The 20,332-nt window shown below is 37.4% G+C and overlaps 1 protein-coding gene across 1 annotated transcript in view; it reads left to right on the top strand.

Moving 5' to 3' along the window:
* si:dkey-11f4.7 (piezo-type mechanosensitive ion channel component 2) overlaps positions 1-20,324 on the top strand; it is a 117,447-nt gene extending 97,123 nt beyond the window's left edge. The window contains exons 44-53 of the mRNA XM_043248937.1: positions 1,654-1,868; positions 5,027-5,185; positions 5,769-5,916; positions 10,008-10,196; positions 11,601-11,693; positions 12,837-13,006; positions 15,726-15,842; positions 15,934-16,013; positions 17,174-17,393; positions 17,878-20,324. Coding sequence (XP_043104872.1) covers positions 1,654-1,868; positions 5,027-5,185; positions 5,769-5,916; positions 10,008-10,196; positions 11,601-11,693; positions 12,837-13,006; positions 15,726-15,842; positions 15,934-16,013; positions 17,174-17,393; positions 17,878-18,130 — 1,644 coding nt within the window. The 3' untranslated portion in view covers positions 18,131-20,324. The remainder of the gene's footprint in view (positions 1-1,653; positions 1,869-5,026; positions 5,186-5,768; positions 5,917-10,007; positions 10,197-11,600; positions 11,694-12,836; positions 13,007-15,725; positions 15,843-15,933; positions 16,014-17,173; positions 17,394-17,877) is intronic.
* The last annotated feature ends 8 nt before the right edge of the window (positions 20,325-20,332 follow it).

Below are 20,332 nucleotides of genomic sequence, written 5' to 3'. Positions count from 1 at the left end.
GAGGTGGCACTGGAGGGAGCGCACGGGGCGCGGGCACTGGAGGGAGCGCACGGGGCGCGGGCATTGGAGGGAGCGCACGGGGCGCGGGCACTGGAGGGAGCGCACGGGGCGCGGGCACTGGAGGGAGCTGGGCGGAACCAGCGGGCTTATGGGACGGCTGGGCGGAACCAGCGGGCTAACGGGACGGCTGGGCGGAACCAGCGGGCTAACGGGACGGCTGGGCGGAACCAGCGGGCTAACGGGATAGCTGAACGGGAACAGGAACTCAGGATACAGGGGAGGTGCCCAGTCTAAATCCAAGTCCACATCGTCCAGCTCCTCTTGTAGATCCAGCAGCCCCAGGTGGATGATCAGCTCATCCTCAGCCGATGTGCAGTGGGCGGAGCTCCACTCTGCGCTCTCATTGCAGTCAGCTGTCTTCCACGCGGCGAGCTCTGTTGCCGGCTCTCGCACCTGGTCTGACGTAATCGGCTCGGGTCCTGTGACGCTCCACGGCTCTGTCGCTTTCTCTGGCGATGGGTCCGTGGTCGCGCTCGACTCCGGACTTAAATACACATATATATATTTATATATTGTATAATTTCATGGTCATAGACAAACATTGTATTGTATTGTTTTATATTATATAGAGCATGGAAACATCTTTGCGTCATGAGAATTTTAGTATTTTTATACATACACAGCATGAAAACATCGAGTTGTAAGACATTTTGATACAACTAAGTATGCCGTTTCACTTGATTTCAAACATTTTCAGTCAGAAATGTTATAACATTATAAAACACAACAAACCACGTGGGGAATGACAAATAGTATACATTTTTGAAAAAATATGAAACTGACTAAATTTGGGCATAGGAGGTTTCTGTCTGACAGCGAAAAAAAGGTATCGCACGTCACCTGTGTTGCACTCTCGGTTTTTAGATTAAAAGCCAATGATCAACAATCAAATTAGTCAGATTAGTTTTATAGATATATCAGAAATATGGAGGGAATTGGAGGGAAACAGTGAATAATAAACAGAAAAGCAACGCTTCACAGAGCTACACATATGTCACATATACTTAGGATGCTCAGAAGGTGAGTTTCAAATTTGGGTGAGCTAACCCTTTAAGTTGTTTTACAGATTTGAGATATTCCAGGTTGCAGTGATCTGTTAAGACCACAAAGGATGTTTGGCCCCCTCCAGCCAGTGGTGCCATTTCTTGAAGGCTGCTTTCATTGCTAGGAGCTCACATTTGCCAGTGTCATAGTTTTGCTCTGAACTGAGTTTATTGAAGTAGGAAGTACAGATTGGTACGACATGCAGTGAAATGTTTTTTACAACCGTCCAGCGTCGGAATAGAATCAGCATCAGAATAGAAGCATCAACCTTCACCGTGAATTCTAGCTTTTGATTGGGATCATGACAATTTTAGTGGAAAAACTGCTTTTCACTCTCATCCCTTGCTTTAGAATGCCACAGATCAAATCCTCTTTAGTAAATCAGCTCTTTTAGATTATTTATTCAGTCAGTTTATTAAGTTCTCCTCAATATTTGCGCATATTGAATTTCATTGTTAAGATATGAACAACAAAATTTTGACTAGCTCAATAGTATTTTCAGTGCTTATTTTTGTGTCAATTAATACATTTATTGAATTATTCATACAGAAGCACAGTGCAGCTGCTGATATAACAGAGTCACTGTCAGAAGACCAGGTTCCTGAAGCTTTTCTTGTCATGCTGCTCATCCAGTTCAGTACCATGATTGTGGACCGAGCACTCTATCTTCGTAAAACTCTTCTTGGCAAGTGTATTTTCCAGGTAGTGCTTGTGTTTGGGATCCACTTCTGGATGTTCTTCATACTGCCTGGTGTCACAGAGAGGTGAGGAATAAATGCAGAACTATACTATAAAAAGGTGTTATGACAAGTTATAATCAGTGTTGGGGAGTTGTAACTAGTAATGTAGCTACATTTGCAGTAGTGTGACAGTAGCTCAGCTACTTTTAAACAGTGTAGCTTTCCCAGTAGCTAAATTCTGTGTAGCACAAAAAGCTGTGTAGCACAATCAAAAATTAAATTGTTTTGTTTGCATTTTGTTTGCATGTTTTGCATTTTGATGAGTCATGAGACTAATGCATTTCTGTCTACGGTTAATCCAGTCACTATGGTCAGGTGTGTGTCATATGATTAAACCATTAACTCCCCTTTATAGATTCTATTCAGTGTTAGTTTGTATGGCCTTGTCTATATATATACTGTATATGTGTGTGTGTGTGTGTGTGTGTGTGTGGTGTTAGAATTAACCCTGTGTGGATTATTAAAGACTATTTATTATCTGTGCAATTTTCCCAGGACGCAATCTGGCCAGTATTTCTATATTGCCTAAAATATCTAGGATCTGGCTTGGATTGCATGCATATCAATCAGTTCCTTATGTTTTCAAAATGCTCTTGAGGTACTTGAATCAAAGCAATACAGAAATCCTGGCAAGGATGAGTCTTGGGAAAATGGCACATATGGTCACCCATAGGCATGTTTACACTGTGTATTACAATGTATTTTTGTTAATACAATGTCCAAGTGGTCCAATGTTAAATACAGGTGTGAACATGACATGATTTGTTTTTTACTTGTTCACTTTTGACCACTTTCAATGGTATTTAAAAGTACATTCAGTCAGATATCACTCGTAGTGTGGACACTCATCTGGCTGAATGCATCAAATAGACATCAAAGTCCACCTGCTGTCCTCTGACTGACTGTTCTCAAATAATATTAACATTAACTGACAATCAAATGACGTTTATAATTTGTTTATTTTTAGAATAGAGTATACAATTTTGAAGTGAATTTGCTTTCACCAGCCAAGGGAGTGCTGTGTAGTGATGGGTACTCACCGCAACAATAGTGTTATAATATTTTAATCATGTGTCAAGTAAATACATAAGTATTTAGTAAAGTACAAGTAAATCACAAAAGAAAGAGTATTCAACAACTACTAAATACCATGAATTAAAAACTAATAAAGTGCAAAAGATTGATAAATGCAAATGATTATGTTGGGTGTTGCTATGTCAGAGCCATGTTATCTGGAAGGTGATCAACATCAATCAGAAAATATCTAATGTGAAATAGAAAAATGATATACTGATCATTTGGAACAATGCCAAGGTCTCTGGAAGAGGTTTGGAAGTGATCTCTTGAATATTCATATTTGATTTCTAGAATAAATGCACAATATGCGCAAATGCGTCTCTTTCATATCTATGAATCTAAAATGATCTTGAATTTGTGCAAAAAAAAATCATGATAAATTACTCATATTAATATTATTAAGAATTCATATTATTAACATATAAAATGTCACCAATCATCATAATTTAGAACATCTTAAAAAACTGCAGTACTCCAACAAGAAAAAGTATGGACATCTGCTCAGACCCTGATGTGAAGATAAGCACTTTTCCACATCAAAGGCAGTTTTTATAAATGTGAGCGTTGGCATGGATTTAAATGTATGCACACTCTAAGACCAAATCTGTGCATAAATGAGGCCCCTGGAGCACCAAAGGTCTATGAAAAGACAGACGTTCTGTTCTGACCTGGTTGATAGACTGGAGTGTCACCTCTACGGCAGTCTACGACACACAGCTCACTGCAGGTGGTGATGAGCATCGCCCCAGACCCTCTCGCTCTCCCGGAACCAGTTGTTGAGCTAGTGCATCTGATGCTTCCTCAGCCCGGCCCAGGGACTGGTACCAGAAGTTCTGGTGGCCATGGCAGAACATACATAGAAAACGCCCACATCTATTTATATATATAGGTTTATTTATTTATGTATTTATTTATTTATATATGTGTGTGTGTGTATATGTATATGTGTGTGTTTGAATTGTTAGCCTTATGGAAAGTATGTTCATTTACTATACATGTACTTTGTACTTCCTCAATTCAGTGTGGCATGGAGGTGATGAGGTGGTTTGGAAGCCCGGGTTTCTTTGAGAGTGGCCCATTACTTTTCATTTAACCAATGCTCAGGAGTATTTTCAGTTTCTCAGTATACCCAATGTTACTGCCTGACAAACAACAGCTTTAAAACACTATAAAATGAGAGGACTGGACAGAAATGATAGTCAAAAATGCTTGAGTTTGCACACACTTACCAGAAAAGTTTTAATAATGTAATGTTTTTTATTGTGTGCGTCAAAAGTTGTCACTCAAAAAATAATGTCTGTATGTAAAACATAGAAATTATTCTGTATAATACAGAATTGCCGAACATTTGTTATTGAAGAATTATTGAATAATATATTGAGTAATTTGTTGTACAACATCAAAGTTTCCCAGTCCAGTATGAAATTGGTGTGACAGCTGTGTCAATAGTGTCCAACATCCCCCTAAATTTTGGTTAATTAAATGCATTTTCCAGGCATAATTTTATGTTACAATTCAATATGGTTTCTCAAATGCCTTTTGTATGCAGTTTACTTGTTCTTCTGTCTCAGCTATTCATACAACTTGGTAAAGTTTGGTCTTGAACTTAAATAAACTTACTGTATTCAGCTTGTTGAGTCTTTAACTACAAAATCTGTTATGTATACTGATTTTACAGATCACATTTTGAAGTAAACCTTTTTTTTATTTCATGCTATGAAAATGCTATGAGTTCGGTCAAATTTAAAAGTAGCCCTTTAGGATTCTATATTCGGTGCAAGTCAAGCTTCTAATATTTTTGCTTTGTTTATAACTAACTGTAACTAACTACTAAATCTAACTACTCTCTTCACACTGTAAATCCAATGGCTTAAATGGTTTTAGGCAGTTCTGTAGACTAATGTATCATTCCCAATGTCTTCCAGGGCTTCACACACATTTTTAAGGTGTAACCTATTACATAAAAATTGTGATGGTTATTTGTAGTAGTTGTTTGTTGTAACAGAATTATTAAGTGTGAACCTTGGTTTACCAATACCAGTGTAATTTGGATTAGCAGTATGAGATTGCTGAAATAAATTTTTTGCAATGTTTTTTTATTTCAGGAGATTCAACAGGAATCGAGTTGCTCAACTCTGGTACTTTGTAAAGTGCATTTATTTTGGTCTCTCAGCATACCAGATCAAATGTGGTTACCCGAACCGAGTTCTTGGAAATTTTCTTACCAAGAACCACAACTATTTCAACCTATTCCTTTTTCAAGGGTAGGTAATTTACTTTCTTTACAATGACTAATTTGTTTACTGTTTCAGTATAATCAACAGAATGCAACTTTGTCTCTTAACATGCTACAAAGACTCTAAAATAGGGCTGTACAATTTGAGGAAAACATCTAATTGCAATTGTGATTTAATTTGCTATTTAATTATGTAAAGTCAATCTTCATCTCAGTATTCTCAATAGTGTGCAGCAAACACTTAAAATAAGGGAATACAACATACTTTGTAGATACCCCCATTTCTTGTAGTATAAGGTGAAACGTAAGAACGATGTAAGCGTAAGAATCATTGGTGTAACTTAGACATAACAGGCTATTCACAGCAATTCAGCAATACCACACAGGCGCCCTGTGCGACTGCACTGTCTGTAGTTACGCTACTGGTAAGAAAGTTTCAGGAAACACACCTCAGAACTTATTTTGTTGTTATTGTAGACTAGTGTGTCTGTCTTACTAACCAGGACATAATATTGCTCATTTGTTGGTTTGATTGCTTGCTTCTGTTGTCCTCATTTGCAGTTCACTTTGAAAAAAAATGTAAATGTAAACCTATAGGCTTTTTTTGACAGATTCAGGTTAGTCCCATTCCTGACTGAATTAAGGGCAGTGATGGACTGGGTGTGGACAGACACAACTCTTAGCCTGTCCAACTGGATCTGTGTGGAGGACATCTATGCCAACATCTTTATTCTCAAATGCTGGAGAGAAGCAGAAAAGGTAAAAAAATTGGCATTCAAATACATTTTATTGCTTCCAAACTGATACATGCAAGTGACAGGTGCATTTGGATTATGTCATGCTCTAGGGGGACATGCTCTGTCATCCTTCTAACACTGTACATCTTAGATTTTTCACACTAAGTAATACAATTTGTTTTCTTTACATACTTTATTCTATTCTCTTATGAACCTATGACCAACTCCAATGGTTTCCTGCTTTAATGAAGCCCCTCCCACTGAAATACATAATGGGTTAGCTGGATCTATCCTACGGCAAGTGCAAACTTTGATTTATGGCATTTTGACATTTTCACCTTTCCCCTCTCCGCTCCTGGGACCACACACTTTGTTTGATTTCTTATGGTAGAGAAATATATTGTCTGTGCGTGACTGTCTGGCAACAAGAGATGAATGAATCTCCAAGTACCAGGATGGTTAAATAAAAATGCTTTTCAGCCATGTAATAATAAAGGCTTTAAATAATATTACTATTAATGAAGTTAAAAATAATCCAATTAATAAAAAAATAGTTTCCCCTGTACATTTTTCTGTGAGAAAAAGTATTCCTCCTGGGGTGTCCGTTCTTCAAATGAGGAGTTTACAAAAATCATGGTTAGCGTTGTTGTTTGCCAGCTTGAGTGCCCACAAACTCCATCAGAGGGCACTCCACCCCAGACTGCCTGCGTTACCTCTGTCTGTGTTTCTCTGTCTTGGTTTGAAGACTACTATTTTGACGTTTCCAATGGTTTCTGTGACCCTGTAACACACTGGCCCAGATAACTCAGGAAATAAGAGAGAAGAAAGTTACAGGGCAGAGACAGGAGACAGGAGAACGAACTTATAATCCCTGTTGCTTCTCATACAGTCACTTAATCGCTCTACGTCATCACCATATAGTGCATGTGAATAGTGAAATTATCAGATTTTTTAAAGTGCCTCTTTAAATAGCCTTGTTTACCCTGTCTGTTATTCTCTGTGTACCAACCTCTGCCTTGTGTTTAGATTTTTCCTTTTTGTCTTGCCCCTTTCAGGCCAGTTATGCAAGGCAGTCTTTAAACTTTTGTCCTAAAATCAAGAATTGTACATATGTAGAACACTTGGCACAGGACCCTCTTGTTTTTCATTAGATTTTGTTGTTGTTGTTGTTGTTGTTGTTATTATTATTATTATTATTATTATTATTATTATTATTATTATTAGGGCCAGAGTCAATGGGCACACAGCCCAATTGTTTTTTAGGGATGCAAAATTTCAAAGGGATTTTTTAATATCCCAAATGGTTTTCCCATGGGGAGAGGATGAAATCATGGTGAAAAATGAGAAACAGGAAGTGTCTAACACCCACGTAAATTATCCGGTTTTTTCTCAAACTTCATGGGTTTGTTGTATGATACTGATCGCATAGATGTCACTTTTAGAAATCAAGGTTAAAGCACCACCACCTGGCAGCAGGAAGTGTGTCGTATTCAAAATGCTTTAAAATGCATGTTTTAACATGATTTGCTTCATCAGAATTAATGTCAAAACACGTACAAATTTAAAACTGTCAAAATGGGACAGAGAGGGAGAGAGAGACTTTAATCATATTTAACATTGTTTTTTTGATTGCATTACAGCTTAATAAATCTCTTAATGTCTTAAGTTTCCTGTCAACTGGACAAATCCTAGATCCAGTTACTTTGTGGGTAACCAGCAATGTAATTTTATATAATTGGGTTAATAATTGGTATTTACAGTATTAAAAGATCAAGTAATGCATAAGTGGTCTTATGGATTTGATACGGACCCCAACCCTAACCTAACCTGATTTAAATTTTTCTTTCAACACAGCACCCCCTGGACAACAGTCAGACAACATAGCTCACATATGCTTGCACGTATTCATTTGAAACTCAACACACATACATCTCATTTTTCTCTGAATTTTAGGGACAAAACGTTCCTAGAACTAGTTAGGGCATCTGTAGAGCACTGACAACACATTTTTTATTGTTTAATGTTAATTAGAACATAAAAAGATTTAAAGATACAAAAACTTGAGTTTTTTTGTGCTGAAAATAATAAATTTACACTCCTGATACACTCCTGACATTGTCACGGTGTGGTTGTAGAAAGGAGCACTTGACAAGAATATAACTCTCAATAGTTTTAATCTTCCACAAAATTATTAAATTAACAAGACACAGTTGAACAAAATTAGACGATTAAGAGGAGAGAGAAAGTAGGGCACACACAGAGCACATGGGTCATTGAAACAATGTCCAACAATGTTACAGACATGACAGCCATCTGAATTTACATAATCTCCTGGATTGAACAGTAAAACATTTCAGCTCATAGATGAAAACTAAGCTGTGATACAGGGAAAATTATTTCAGAAATGCTTATAACTTATGTATCGTTAAAAAAAATTAATAGAAAAGCTAGAGAGAGACTAATTGTTACGCCAAGCCAGCAGAGGGAGCTCTAACCTCTGCATGAACTGTGATCGCTTCCTCTGCTACTACTTCCTGTTTGTTGACTATAAATTCTGAAGCAGGCCTTTCACTGGTGTATAACATTATAGTTAGCATAAGCCTGGTTTGGTTTGCCTTGTTTCTCAGTGGTTATTCTCTGAACTTGACTTGCCGTTTTCTTGATGCCACCAGGGTGGTGGTTGCACTGATGAGAGGGCCCGCCATTGCTGCTTGCAGTTTTATTTATTGTTATTCAAGGTTTTTGGAGGTTTTAGGGTCCATAACATGCGCAAAAACTCTTGAAAATTGGTACACAAGTCATTAGGATGCCACAGAGGCTAGAACCCATTCATGGTACAGGGGCTGTACAGTACCACCTGGAAAATCTTTTAGCAGTTTAGCTCACACATACTTGCACATATTCATATTAAACCCAGTATACATATATTTGATATACTCATTCTTTTTTAATGTGTTGCCATCAAACTTTGTTAATATGATCTCAAGACATTGGGATCAAAAATTGTGAGGGTATTTTTGATATCTCGAACAATTTGCCCGCGATGATGCTATGAAATTATGGCGAGAAATGATAAACAGGAAGTGTTTAATAACATCCACATACACTATCTGATATTGCTTAAACGTCATTGATTCATTGTTGTATGATGACTTTTGTTTGGTAAAAAACGTTCATGTTAGTTCATGGTACAGTAACTGATGTACAGTTTACATTTAAATTAATCATGTCAAAGACAATCTTGTACATAATATAAGCTAAGATTCACAAATGCTATATATTGTTCATGTTAACATACTTAATGTTGAAATATGAATTAATATAGTTAATGTTAATAACTGACACCTTAAATTGTTACCAAAGTTTTATATGTTATTGTCTGTGTCTGTGTGTGTTTGTGTCTTGATGATTTAGATTAACCATTTTATCGCTGTATAATCCAAACTGTCAATGAGTTACTGTAATGCATGCTGTAATGCAGCTATATTTTATTTATTTGTTCTTCTTTCTTTTTTGTTCTTGAATGTGTTTGTACTTGAATGTGTTTATACTTAAATGTACTTTATAAATTAAAAAAGCTAGAGCAGAGGAGGTGATAATCAGGATTAAGAACCTCTTGATTTTTAAATTTGTGAATCCATTAGTTGTTAGAAGACTAGGGCTGCCACCCATCCCTTAAAATATGAAATTGCTACACAACGTGCGGATCCCAACAAACCTACAGACTGCTGCAACCGTGACATTTAATTATAATAATAATAGTGCATCGATTAAATGAAATCGTTATCAATTATCTTTACAGTACAGACGCGGCAACAGAAGTGACTAGTGTTAGAATATTTAATACTGCATTTACAAATAAATAATGCTTTATGTTGTTTTATTATCATTATTATTGCATTATTATTATTATTATTGCATTATTTAAATATGAAATAATTTAGCATTTTATGATGGTCTTTTATGTCAACTAAAAAGCAATCCAGTTGAGAGGTAATATAAACAATTGATTAAACCATGTCATACTTTTTTTATTATTATTATAAATATGCCTTTCCTCATGTTTGTGGTGTTTTACATACTATAAAACAATTGAATGTTTTCTTGCCATAGAAATACCCTCACCGACGTGGACAGAGGAAGAAGAAGGTGGTGAAATACACAATGGGCGGCTTCATTATTTTTATTCTTATCTGCATCGTCTGGTTCCCTCTTCTCTTCATGTCTTTGGTTAAATCTGTAGCAGGAGTAACCAATCAACCTCTAGATGTGTCCATTCAGTTAAGCATATTTGGATATGAGGTATGTCATCCAACATTTAAGAGTAAAACTGTAACAGGGTAATCTGTATTATATATCAAATCACTTTAAGCCCAAACAGAAAAAAAGATGTCAATACAGGTTAACCTAATTAACACACCCTGATAATCCTCAGGGATAGGTAACATTGGTCCTGGAGTTCTAACCCTGAAAAAAAAACTAGTGATCCTGAAAACTGCTAGGTAGATTGGGAAATATTACCATTGGAAAATATATAAAGTGATTTCATTTTAAAGAACGTCAACCAAATCCTGCCCAACTCAATCCACACACAAAAAACTAACAAACAAATAAACAACACAGAATTTTTTTATTTTGATTTTAAACATAAATGCCCACTGCTATACTAAACTTATATTCTTTGCATATGAAATAAAAATTTTTGCTATAACATTTTTACTATAAAAAATTACTATAATATTGTACTATAACAGCTGGCAATATAAACTGATCATGAAAAGTGTTCATCATAGCATTCTATGCAGAAAACCCTGTATCCCATCAAGGGTTGCAGCACTATGCACTACTGTAGCCAAACACAGTCTTGCAGTGATCCCCTATTGCAATGGACTAATTTCACACATTCTTTCACCATAACTTACATTGTGACAATACAGTGTAAAAAAAGACTGCCTATACAATGTAATATAATCATGATATAGATAACTGTTTATGCTAACAGGCGCTCAGTATCTTTGAGGCATGAGTTGTGACACACAGTAGTGTAATAAATCAGCAGAGTTGGGATTTTATTAATAAACACAGTTGTACAGGCTATAGTAGATGACCAGCAAACAAGAGACATAGACAAGACCGTAACAGTGTCAAGAACCAGTGATTGGGGCAGGTGACAGAAACAGTAAACAATAGTCTTTAGATGATCAGGGGAATCCTCAAAGGCTGGATTCATTACATGTAGCCACAACAGCATTTATTTTATTTCCCTTTTTATTTAAACATTCTCAAACCCATTAAATACTGCATAATAAAATATAGACTCATCTTAACACCTCTGGTTGGTCATTGCATTCATAAGCTCAACAGAATCACGTGTAATTGTAATGTGCATTGCTGTAAAAACACAGAACACAGATTTCAATTTAGCAGCTGATAATATTAATATTAATAGGCTATTTTCTGTCTTTGGGTAGTTGCATTCAAAATCCACTTAAAAATCTTAAAAATCTTAGGGGACCCAGGCCTCCTCATTTTTTATGTGAATGACGCCTCTGCTAACAGGAACAGTGTGAAGTTTCACTAATTCACTAATGCATAAACATCATTAAAACATTTTGCAATGAAGAAGTTAACCAAATATGTTGGAGCTGACTGGAACAAAACTCTGCAGAATACTGTTAATCGTGTTTTCTTTTTACGTATGTACAGCCATTGTTTAGCATGAGTGCTCAGGAGCACAATCTGATCCCATACTCTCAATCAGCTTTCCAGAAGATGAGCAATCACTTTGCCACTTACCCGGTATGCATTACATTTGTCCCAAAACATGAACAGTGACAATATATACAATGCCTTCCACAATTATTGGCACTCCTGTTGTGGACTTCCCCTTTTTTTAACAACATAGAATCCAAATGCTAACAAAGAGAAAAATTCAACCTTTAATTTAAGTACATTATTTTGGTGGGAAAAAAAATGTGGTGGGAAAGAAAAAGTACTTCATCTCCTCCTATAACATTTCACAACATTGGATAACACAGAGAGAGGGATCTTTTGACCATTCCTCTTTGCTCAATTTTCCTAAATAATCCAGTGTTCTGGGTTTTCTCTTATGCACTCTTGCCCCACAGATTTTTGATTGGGTTGAGGTCTGGGGACTGAGAGGGCCATGGGAGGACCTTGAGTTTGTGACTGCTAAACCATAGATTTTGCCACATGTTTTGGATCATTATCCTTCTGAAAGACCCAATGATGACCCATCTTCAGCTTTCTGGCAGAGGCCATGAGGTTTTATGAGGTTTTATGAGGTCTTTTGTATTATGCCAGACCCACTTAGTGTTTGTTGCTAAAAAGCTCTAACTTAGCTCTACGTCATCTGACGAAAGCACATGATCCCAGTTGAAGTCCCAGTACCACTTAGCAAACTCCAGACATTTATATGGACATGGAGACTTGATGACCCTAAAATGCCACTCTTTGATGCAATTCTGTGACAGTGAGCTTAGGAATTTTTTTTTACTTCTCATTACATCCTCCTCACTGTGCATTCTGGCAAGATAAACTTGGGAGCCTTCCAGCCTTCTTAATGATTCCTCTTATTGTAGACTTATTAAGGTGAACACACATCTGCCTTACTTGGATACTGTGTTCTCTTGTCTTTGCCGTGTTGACAAGTGGGTAAGAGAATTAGGCCTCTGTTACGTCATATTTATACCTCAGGAAAACAGGAAGTAATGAATTACTAATTAAAAGTTTCTAGCTATATATATATATATATATGCCAATAATTATGGAGGGCACTGTAGTTCCCTTTTGCTTTAATTTTTGGTACTGAAACTCATATTAATCTTAGTTTTTGTCATTTATTGTTATAAGTCGTTGCACAATAACACTTTGAACCTCAAGTTTAGTCTAATCAAACTGTGCTCCGTTTACCTCATTTAGTCAGCAATGCAGTTTATTGTAAACTATGTGGCAGAGGACATAGTGATAGCAAAGATCAAAAGTGACGCCAGTCGACTGTGGAACGTCAGTCCTGCCAGCCGAGATGCCATGATCTATGAACTCAGCAACTCAACACACTTCTACATCACACTGCGTTGGACTTTACTACGGTATATTCTCACAATCATCTTTTACGTAAAAAAACAACAAACATAAAACATTGTAATAATAAAAATTGTGTTTACACATATGAATTATGGAAGGTGAAATTCCCTGTGTACATGTAAGCTGTTAACTGTACTGCAAACTATTTTTTTTTTGCTTTTATGTTTGTTACACCAGTGTTAATTATGATGGCTAATTTTAATTTATTTTTTTAGTATTAGTCATAGTCTTATGACTAATGCCATTTATTTTTTAATCATATTTTAGTCGTCTGAATTGTTTTTAGTTTTAGTCTGGTTTTAATCAACTAAATCTATAGTAAATTCAGTCAGCTAAAATCGAATGGGTTTAGTTACAGAACAATGCATTTATTAGGCATTTTTCTAAAATTTCCAAACTCATTATTTTTTAAATTAATGTTTTATCATGACAGAAACTGCTTTGACTGTGGTGACACACAACATGCTATTATGTTAAATATAACCACTTCTCATACAGAACAAGAACATTTTCTTTTCAATGAAATGCCAATGGTTATAAATGCATTCTTTATAACAACTTGTTTACCCTATTATTCATTATTTCATGCAGAGATGCATTTATTTATATAAATAAATTTAGATTAATCTTTAGGACTACTATTTACCATAATTTTGTGTGTAATTGTCCTTTTATTTGCTGTTCAAGAGTACCTGCTCACTATGTGAGATGCGCTCTTTGTGTGTACATACTTCACTGTCTGTGGTCAGAAAGGAGTTAAAGTATTTTGGAGTCTTACTCACGAGTGAGGGAACAATGGAACGAAATGTCGACAGATGGATCGGTGCAGCAGTAATGCGGTCGATGTACCAGTCTATCGCCGTGAAGAAGGAACTGAGCTGCAAGGCTAAGCTCTCGATTTACCGGTTGATCTATGGTCATACTCTCACCTATGATCATGAGGTCTTATAAAACCATTTCTAAAGCTTTGGGATGCCAGCGAACCAAAGTTACAACCATTATCCACAAATGGTGAAATCATGGAAATGGAAAAGTGGTGAACATTTCCAAGAGTGGCCGGATGACCAAAATTACGCTATAAGGCGACGACTCATTCAAAAGGTCATGAAAGACCCCAGAAAAACAAAACTAAGAACTGCAGGCCTCACTTGCATCGGTCACTTGCTGGACAATGGCAAAGAGGACTGATTATGATGGCATCACCCTCAAAGACATATTCAATGCTTGTCTTGATCACCCCCTGCCTAAATGGGAGATAGATGGTCTCAAGATGTTAAATTTCTGGGGATTCTCCAGCTACCTTGGTCATCGCATCCGGTGAACAATGCCTCCTCCACCTCCAGGGTCAGCATGCAGCAACCTTTTTGCTCCACTTCCTTTGTCAAATCAAGACAAAGTTTGTTTTCTGACCCCTGCTCAGAAGGAAGAGAGCTCTTCAGTCTGCTGCATCCATTTATGACTCTGACTCTTTTCCAGTCATCCCTAAGTCTACAGAGATTGCTTGCATCCTGTCAACAGATATAATTTTCCAGACATACCAGTCAGTAATGTTGAATGAACCTCAGCATTCCATGAGGTGGTCAATGGCACTGTCTGTCAAGTCTATCTTTCTAAAACTCCCGTTGCTCATGAATCAGTTAAGTCTAATAGATCTGTCCCAGACTTATCACTGTCCACAACAGAGGCGGTCAAGTATGCAGTGTCTATCCATCAGAAGAGGACGACGGCCCATGCTGAGCAATGTAATGTCCGTCCTGTCTTGCCCAGTGAAGCTATGCCAATGAGTCCTGTCATGCCCACAGATCATATACCTCCCTGTCATGTCATGTTATGCCCACAGAGGCTCTTCCTGTGCTGGCTGCTCTTTCTGTCAAGGCCATGAAGGCCAGTGCAGAGGCTTTTGTCTTGCCTGTTCTGTCCACGAATGTCTCTCTGGGTACTCACTCTACGAGACACATTTTCAAAGCTTTTTTCTCCACATTAGTCTTTTGCCACATTACTTGCCACCTTAGGTCCACAAAGGAGTTCGAGAAGGTCAGCCCTCAGAATCCGCTCCACTACAGGAGCCCCCAGAGTCCACTCTGGATTAAGCAGTTCCTAACTCCACTAGTTCTTGAATTTATAGAGGAAGAGCCTGCTTCAGAGAGAGCAATCCCAGTGTCGGCTCCAGTTTTAGAGTCTGCACCAGAGACAGCAGTTCCTGAGTATACTCCAGTCCAGGAGCCTCCAGAGTCATAATTTTTTTTATATTCACCTGCTTCTCCTAGATTTCTTAGTAATATTTAAAACACATTGAATAGTTTCCCAGATATTTAATCTTCAAGGTTTGTGTTGCTGTATGTGGAAAACATTACACAGAAAACAAGTGAAGACTTCTTCAAGAGTCTTCATACTTAGGCTTGTCTTCATACTTAAAAATACTTTTAAACATGAAATTACAGAATATTTACATACATATATTCAACCTGTGTATTTGTACATCATAAGCATTAGCTAAATATTTTTTTTCTTGTCCTTTTTACAAAAAGTAAAAGTTATCATAATCTTTACTGACACTGCATGTAAAGATATGTGAAGATACTCTGGCAACAAAGCGTAATATGATTTGTGTGCTTTACTTTCAATGCTTACTTTCTTGTGTCTCATCTCATATTATTAAAAATGTTTAACATTTTATGGGACATGAGATGTGTCATAGTTTTTTGTTGTTGTTGTTTTGAGCAGAAATGCATCTTTGGCGATGAATGCAGAGACGACTGGAGAACACACAGTAAAGTATAAAGATAACGTACTGAGAGAGGAACTGGTGTCTATGCTCCGAGGGACACGCAGCCGTCCAGTGTAAGGGTTTCTTGAGCATCTAAATATGGGTGCTTTCAACATATATTTTTTTGCCACTTCTCATTCTGTCTGTTTTCTGATGATTTGTCAGGTTACTGGAAAATCTGCTGCCAAAATATATTAGAGGAACTTCCGGGCCTATCGCTAAAGTGGCACATCGACTTCAAGTGGGTGAGTTTTTTCTTTCTTTCATTTTTTCTTCCTTTCTATGCTCAGTACACACTGAGCTCTGATTTCCTATGTTCTTGGCTGTACGTTTTACATGTCTTCTTTTTTCTTGTTAAATTTTTTTTATTTTATCACCTCTTATCAGTAGAGGGTATAATGAATTGCAATTCACATTACTATAATTATGTACTTTGTGTGTGAGAGTGTGTATATTTTTTGTAAACATTTTATTTTAAGGTGTCTTTGCTACATGCTATTATTGTAACACTTAATTGTGCATAATTACATCCAAGTAACCCAAAACCAACCACTAATCATAAACCTAACCATATTATGTCCAGTTGACTAATAGCACTCAATACATACTTGTATAATTACACTTACAACTCCTTAGTTTTGTAATTGTACTGGAACATAAGTACAAATTAATTTGTGTATTTGCTTTATTACTGATAAAATCACAATTTGTTGCTGAGTATGCCTTTTATGAGTTATGACATAATCTCAAGTTATTAAAATATGCCCCACTTTATATCATCCTAAAATAGTTAGAAATAGATAGCTAGATAGATAGATGGATAGATAGATTTGAATGAGCTCTTTAATTAATATTTGGGGAATTTAATCTTAATAATTTGAGTTGGTTTCATTAAATTCATAGAACACACTTTATTGACTAATCCATCCAGCGTTTAGCACAATTAAAGGTCTCTTGCCAATTCTGTTTATTATGCAATATAACCTATAATAAATTTATTTATTTGTTTATCTGATCTTAATTTTAAGATGGGTAGCGCAGATCTGTGCAGAGTTTGACTTTACAATACACAACACACAAGACTCAGAAACAGAAAGTTTACTGAACTATACTTCTACTAACATGAATAAGCTACGTATGCACACACACACACACACACACACACACACACACACACACACACACACATGAACAGTTTACTATCGATCACATGATTATGCATAGATTAAAATGCCAGTTTTCAAAGACACATCAAAACATACAAGAGGATTATAGGAGATTATTTGTAACTCTACAATATATTTGCTTCTAATAAAAATAGGAATTCTGATACTTTACAAGACTTTTTGTTTGAGAAGAAAAAGAGCTCTATATATTTTCATGACTTTAATGGTGTCATTCACAGAAAATCCAAAAAGCATGGATGATCTCCATCTACAGTTCTTCCGCCCTCTGTCCATCAAACTGCAACGGGGAAATGGGAGTTCTGCAGAAATAGGGCCACAGTGGTGGGTGGTGGAAGAGTGTTTTCCTGGCCATCTAGACAGCAGATGCCAGAGTATTGAGATGGTGGTGTTCAATGATAAAGTCAGCCCTTCCAGTGTGGGCTTCTTAGCTGGATATGGGTGAGTTTCATTCATTTTATCATACCTGGTAAGTAAATATTAAAGGAGTAGTTTACCTAACTGAACTTTGATCAGATGAGAAAAACTGAATGATATCTGACACAGCTGCATTTAAAATTGAACTGGAAGTTAAGTGCTGGGCGTCCAGTCAGAGGAGAACTGACGCCAACTGAGTCTGGTTTCTCCCAAGGTTTTTTTTTCTCCATTCTGTATGCATGGGGTTTTGTTTCCTTGCCGCTGTCTACTTCTGCTGTGTGTGTAATCAAATTAATCAAAATATATATATATATATATATATTATCAAACCTATTATTACTTTTTATTATCAAACCTATTTTTATTATTTAGAATTTAGTGTTGGATAACATTATTCAAATTATGTAGATTTATTTTGTGAAGGAAAATTTAAAAAAGGTAAATATTTATTATTATGTTTAAATATAAAATATGTTCTTTTTTTGTTTTCTCTCTATTGGCATCGCAGCATTGTGGGTCTGTACATGTCGGTGGTGCTGGTCATTGGGAAGTTTGTACGGGAGTTCTTCACAGGCATATCGCGATCCATCATGTATGAGGAGCTGCCCTGCGTGGACCGTGTATTAAAACTGTGCAATGATATCTTTGTTGTGCGAGAGACGGGAGAGATGGAGATGGAGGAACAACTGTTTGAGAAGCTCATCTTTCTGTATCGTTCACCCGAGACCATGATCAAAATGACCCGTAAAAAGAATGAGTAACTGCATGACATTTCTGTCACAAATATTAGATATTGCGCCAAACTAAAAGTCATTTTATACACTGTAATGCAGTACTAATTTATATTTTGGGGATATTTACATCTATCCATGATGTGTTTTTGAAGTGCAAAACTTTTTTAGCACCATGAACTGACAAAAAGCATTAAATAATCATGTACAGTACATGAATGATGTAGTTTGGATGGAATTATTTTTACTTAAATGCATTTCTTAGTGATATGTTGTATCAGTAATCATGCAGTGCACAAGTAATTAATCTTTATGTATTTCATTTAGCTTCTTAGAATATGTAGAAAGTATGTAGGAAGTATTTAATATGTTATTATTTATTTCAATCTGTATGCATGGTATGCATATAATAAACAATGGCACGTGTAAGACAACTTGTATTGCATTTATCTTGTATCTTAGTCTTAGTGTTCAATTATCATTTATCATTTCATTTATCAAATATCTTTAGCCTCATTAAGGGCCCGTTCACATATGGCATCTTCAGCGTGCTGCGGCGTGGTTTCCATGCACGTAATTGAAGGTCATGTGACAAGAATCAACCAATCAGCTTCATCCTTTCCTGTAACAACATTGAAAGCTCAGCCAAAATAAAGCAATCGCTGGCCAAACCTGTACAGCGATAATCATTTCAAAGTAAATCTAATAGCAGATCTACTGCAAGCGATTTTAGTGCTGGAAATCCATTTATCCTTAGCTGAAATTTCTGCTGCTTCAAAGAAAGTGCAGATAATGGTTCCTTAGCGACGGCAAACACTTCTGGAGCGCAAGCGGAAAGCGGCGTGTCTTGCATTTTCCATGCATTCTTAGGTGCGATATGTGAACCTGAGCCTGTCAGCCCTAATCTTAATTTGTGCATATCTGGATGAAATCCGATCTAGACAACCAGTAGAGCTGCTCCCTATATGTAGTCTGCGTAGGGAACCAAACTTTCTTTTCACAAAATTTCTGCCTATATGGAGGCTCGCCCAATTGTGAAGAGTGAAGTCTAAAACTCTTGGACATTGGAAGGTTCTGAGGGTGGAGATTCATTTGGTTGTGACATGCTGCCCTGTTAACATCTGGCCTCCGAGGACTCGTGACGCAGTTTGGCAGATCTGGCATTTAGTATAGGGACCCTTAGTGTTGTACACTCATCACAAAGTGAACAATAGAAAAGGAATGTCCTGGATTACGTACAGTAACCCTTGTTCCCTGATGGAGGGATCGAAGACATTGTGTCATTGTGTTAAGACGTTGAGACATTGTGTACTTCCTGCCACAACTTGAACTGCATCTGAGGGATTGAGACGCTTTTCGACTTCTCAGAACAGAAAGATGCTAAGCTAGGCTATTTATACCCAAATATCACGGCGTGGCTTGCTATGCAAATTCTACACATCCAATTTCATTGGCCTTTTCTCTAAGATCTCAGAGGTGTGTGGGCTCCCAAAAGTGATCCTTAGTTCGACACAATGTCTCCGTTCCCTCCATCAGGGCTTATAAGGGGTTACTTTACATCAGGGGTGTCAAACTCAATTCCTGGAGGGCCGGAGCCCTGCAGAGTTTAGATTCAACCCTGCTAAAACACATATACTATGTATGTCTGAAGTACTTGATTAGCTGGATCAGGTGTGTCCGAGCTCTCCCGCTGTCCGAGGCCAGCAATGCCAGGCGGGTACATGGCTCGCGGGCTGGCCGTTGTCGTTGGCGGTTCCCTCTGGGGCTTGCCGGCTGAGTGGCGACGGCGTGCAGGTGATCAAACCGCTGGCCTGTTGACTGGTCGTGACGTGCCCTCCGGCGCGCGCCTCCTCCTGGACCACCCTCCATGGAAAAGGCTCCCCAGACTCCTGATGTTGGGCCGCGTCCGGCAGCTCCACCGCCTCGACGAGCTCCATGGTTGTGGCTGGGTTCCGCATCCTGACTGCTTGTCTGTGTGAGCGGGGAAGGGCTCTCAGGAACCGAAAAACTACGACCCGCTCTGTCACCTGACCCGCCGTTGGGGCCCCGTCGAGGAGCCAGTGTTGGGCGAGGCACGAGTGTGCAAATCAACTATTTGGATTTATATGCATAATCATCTGTAAAATACATTCTGATAGATAGTGGCTTTATAAGAAAGGATAATCAAATACGGAAAGTTCAAAATTAGTTTCTGAAAATTTTATACCTGAGAAAAATTTACCTCTTTAAATA

The sequence above is a fragment of the Puntigrus tetrazona genome, chromosome 9 (assembly GCF_018831695.1).
Source record: "Puntigrus tetrazona isolate hp1 chromosome 9, ASM1883169v1, whole genome shotgun sequence".
In the NCBI taxonomy this organism is placed as follows: domain Eukaryota; kingdom Metazoa; phylum Chordata; class Actinopteri; order Cypriniformes; family Cyprinidae; genus Puntigrus; species Puntigrus tetrazona.
The sequence above is the reverse complement of the archived record's forward strand: the minus strand, read 5'-3'. Positions and strand labels throughout refer to the sequence as shown.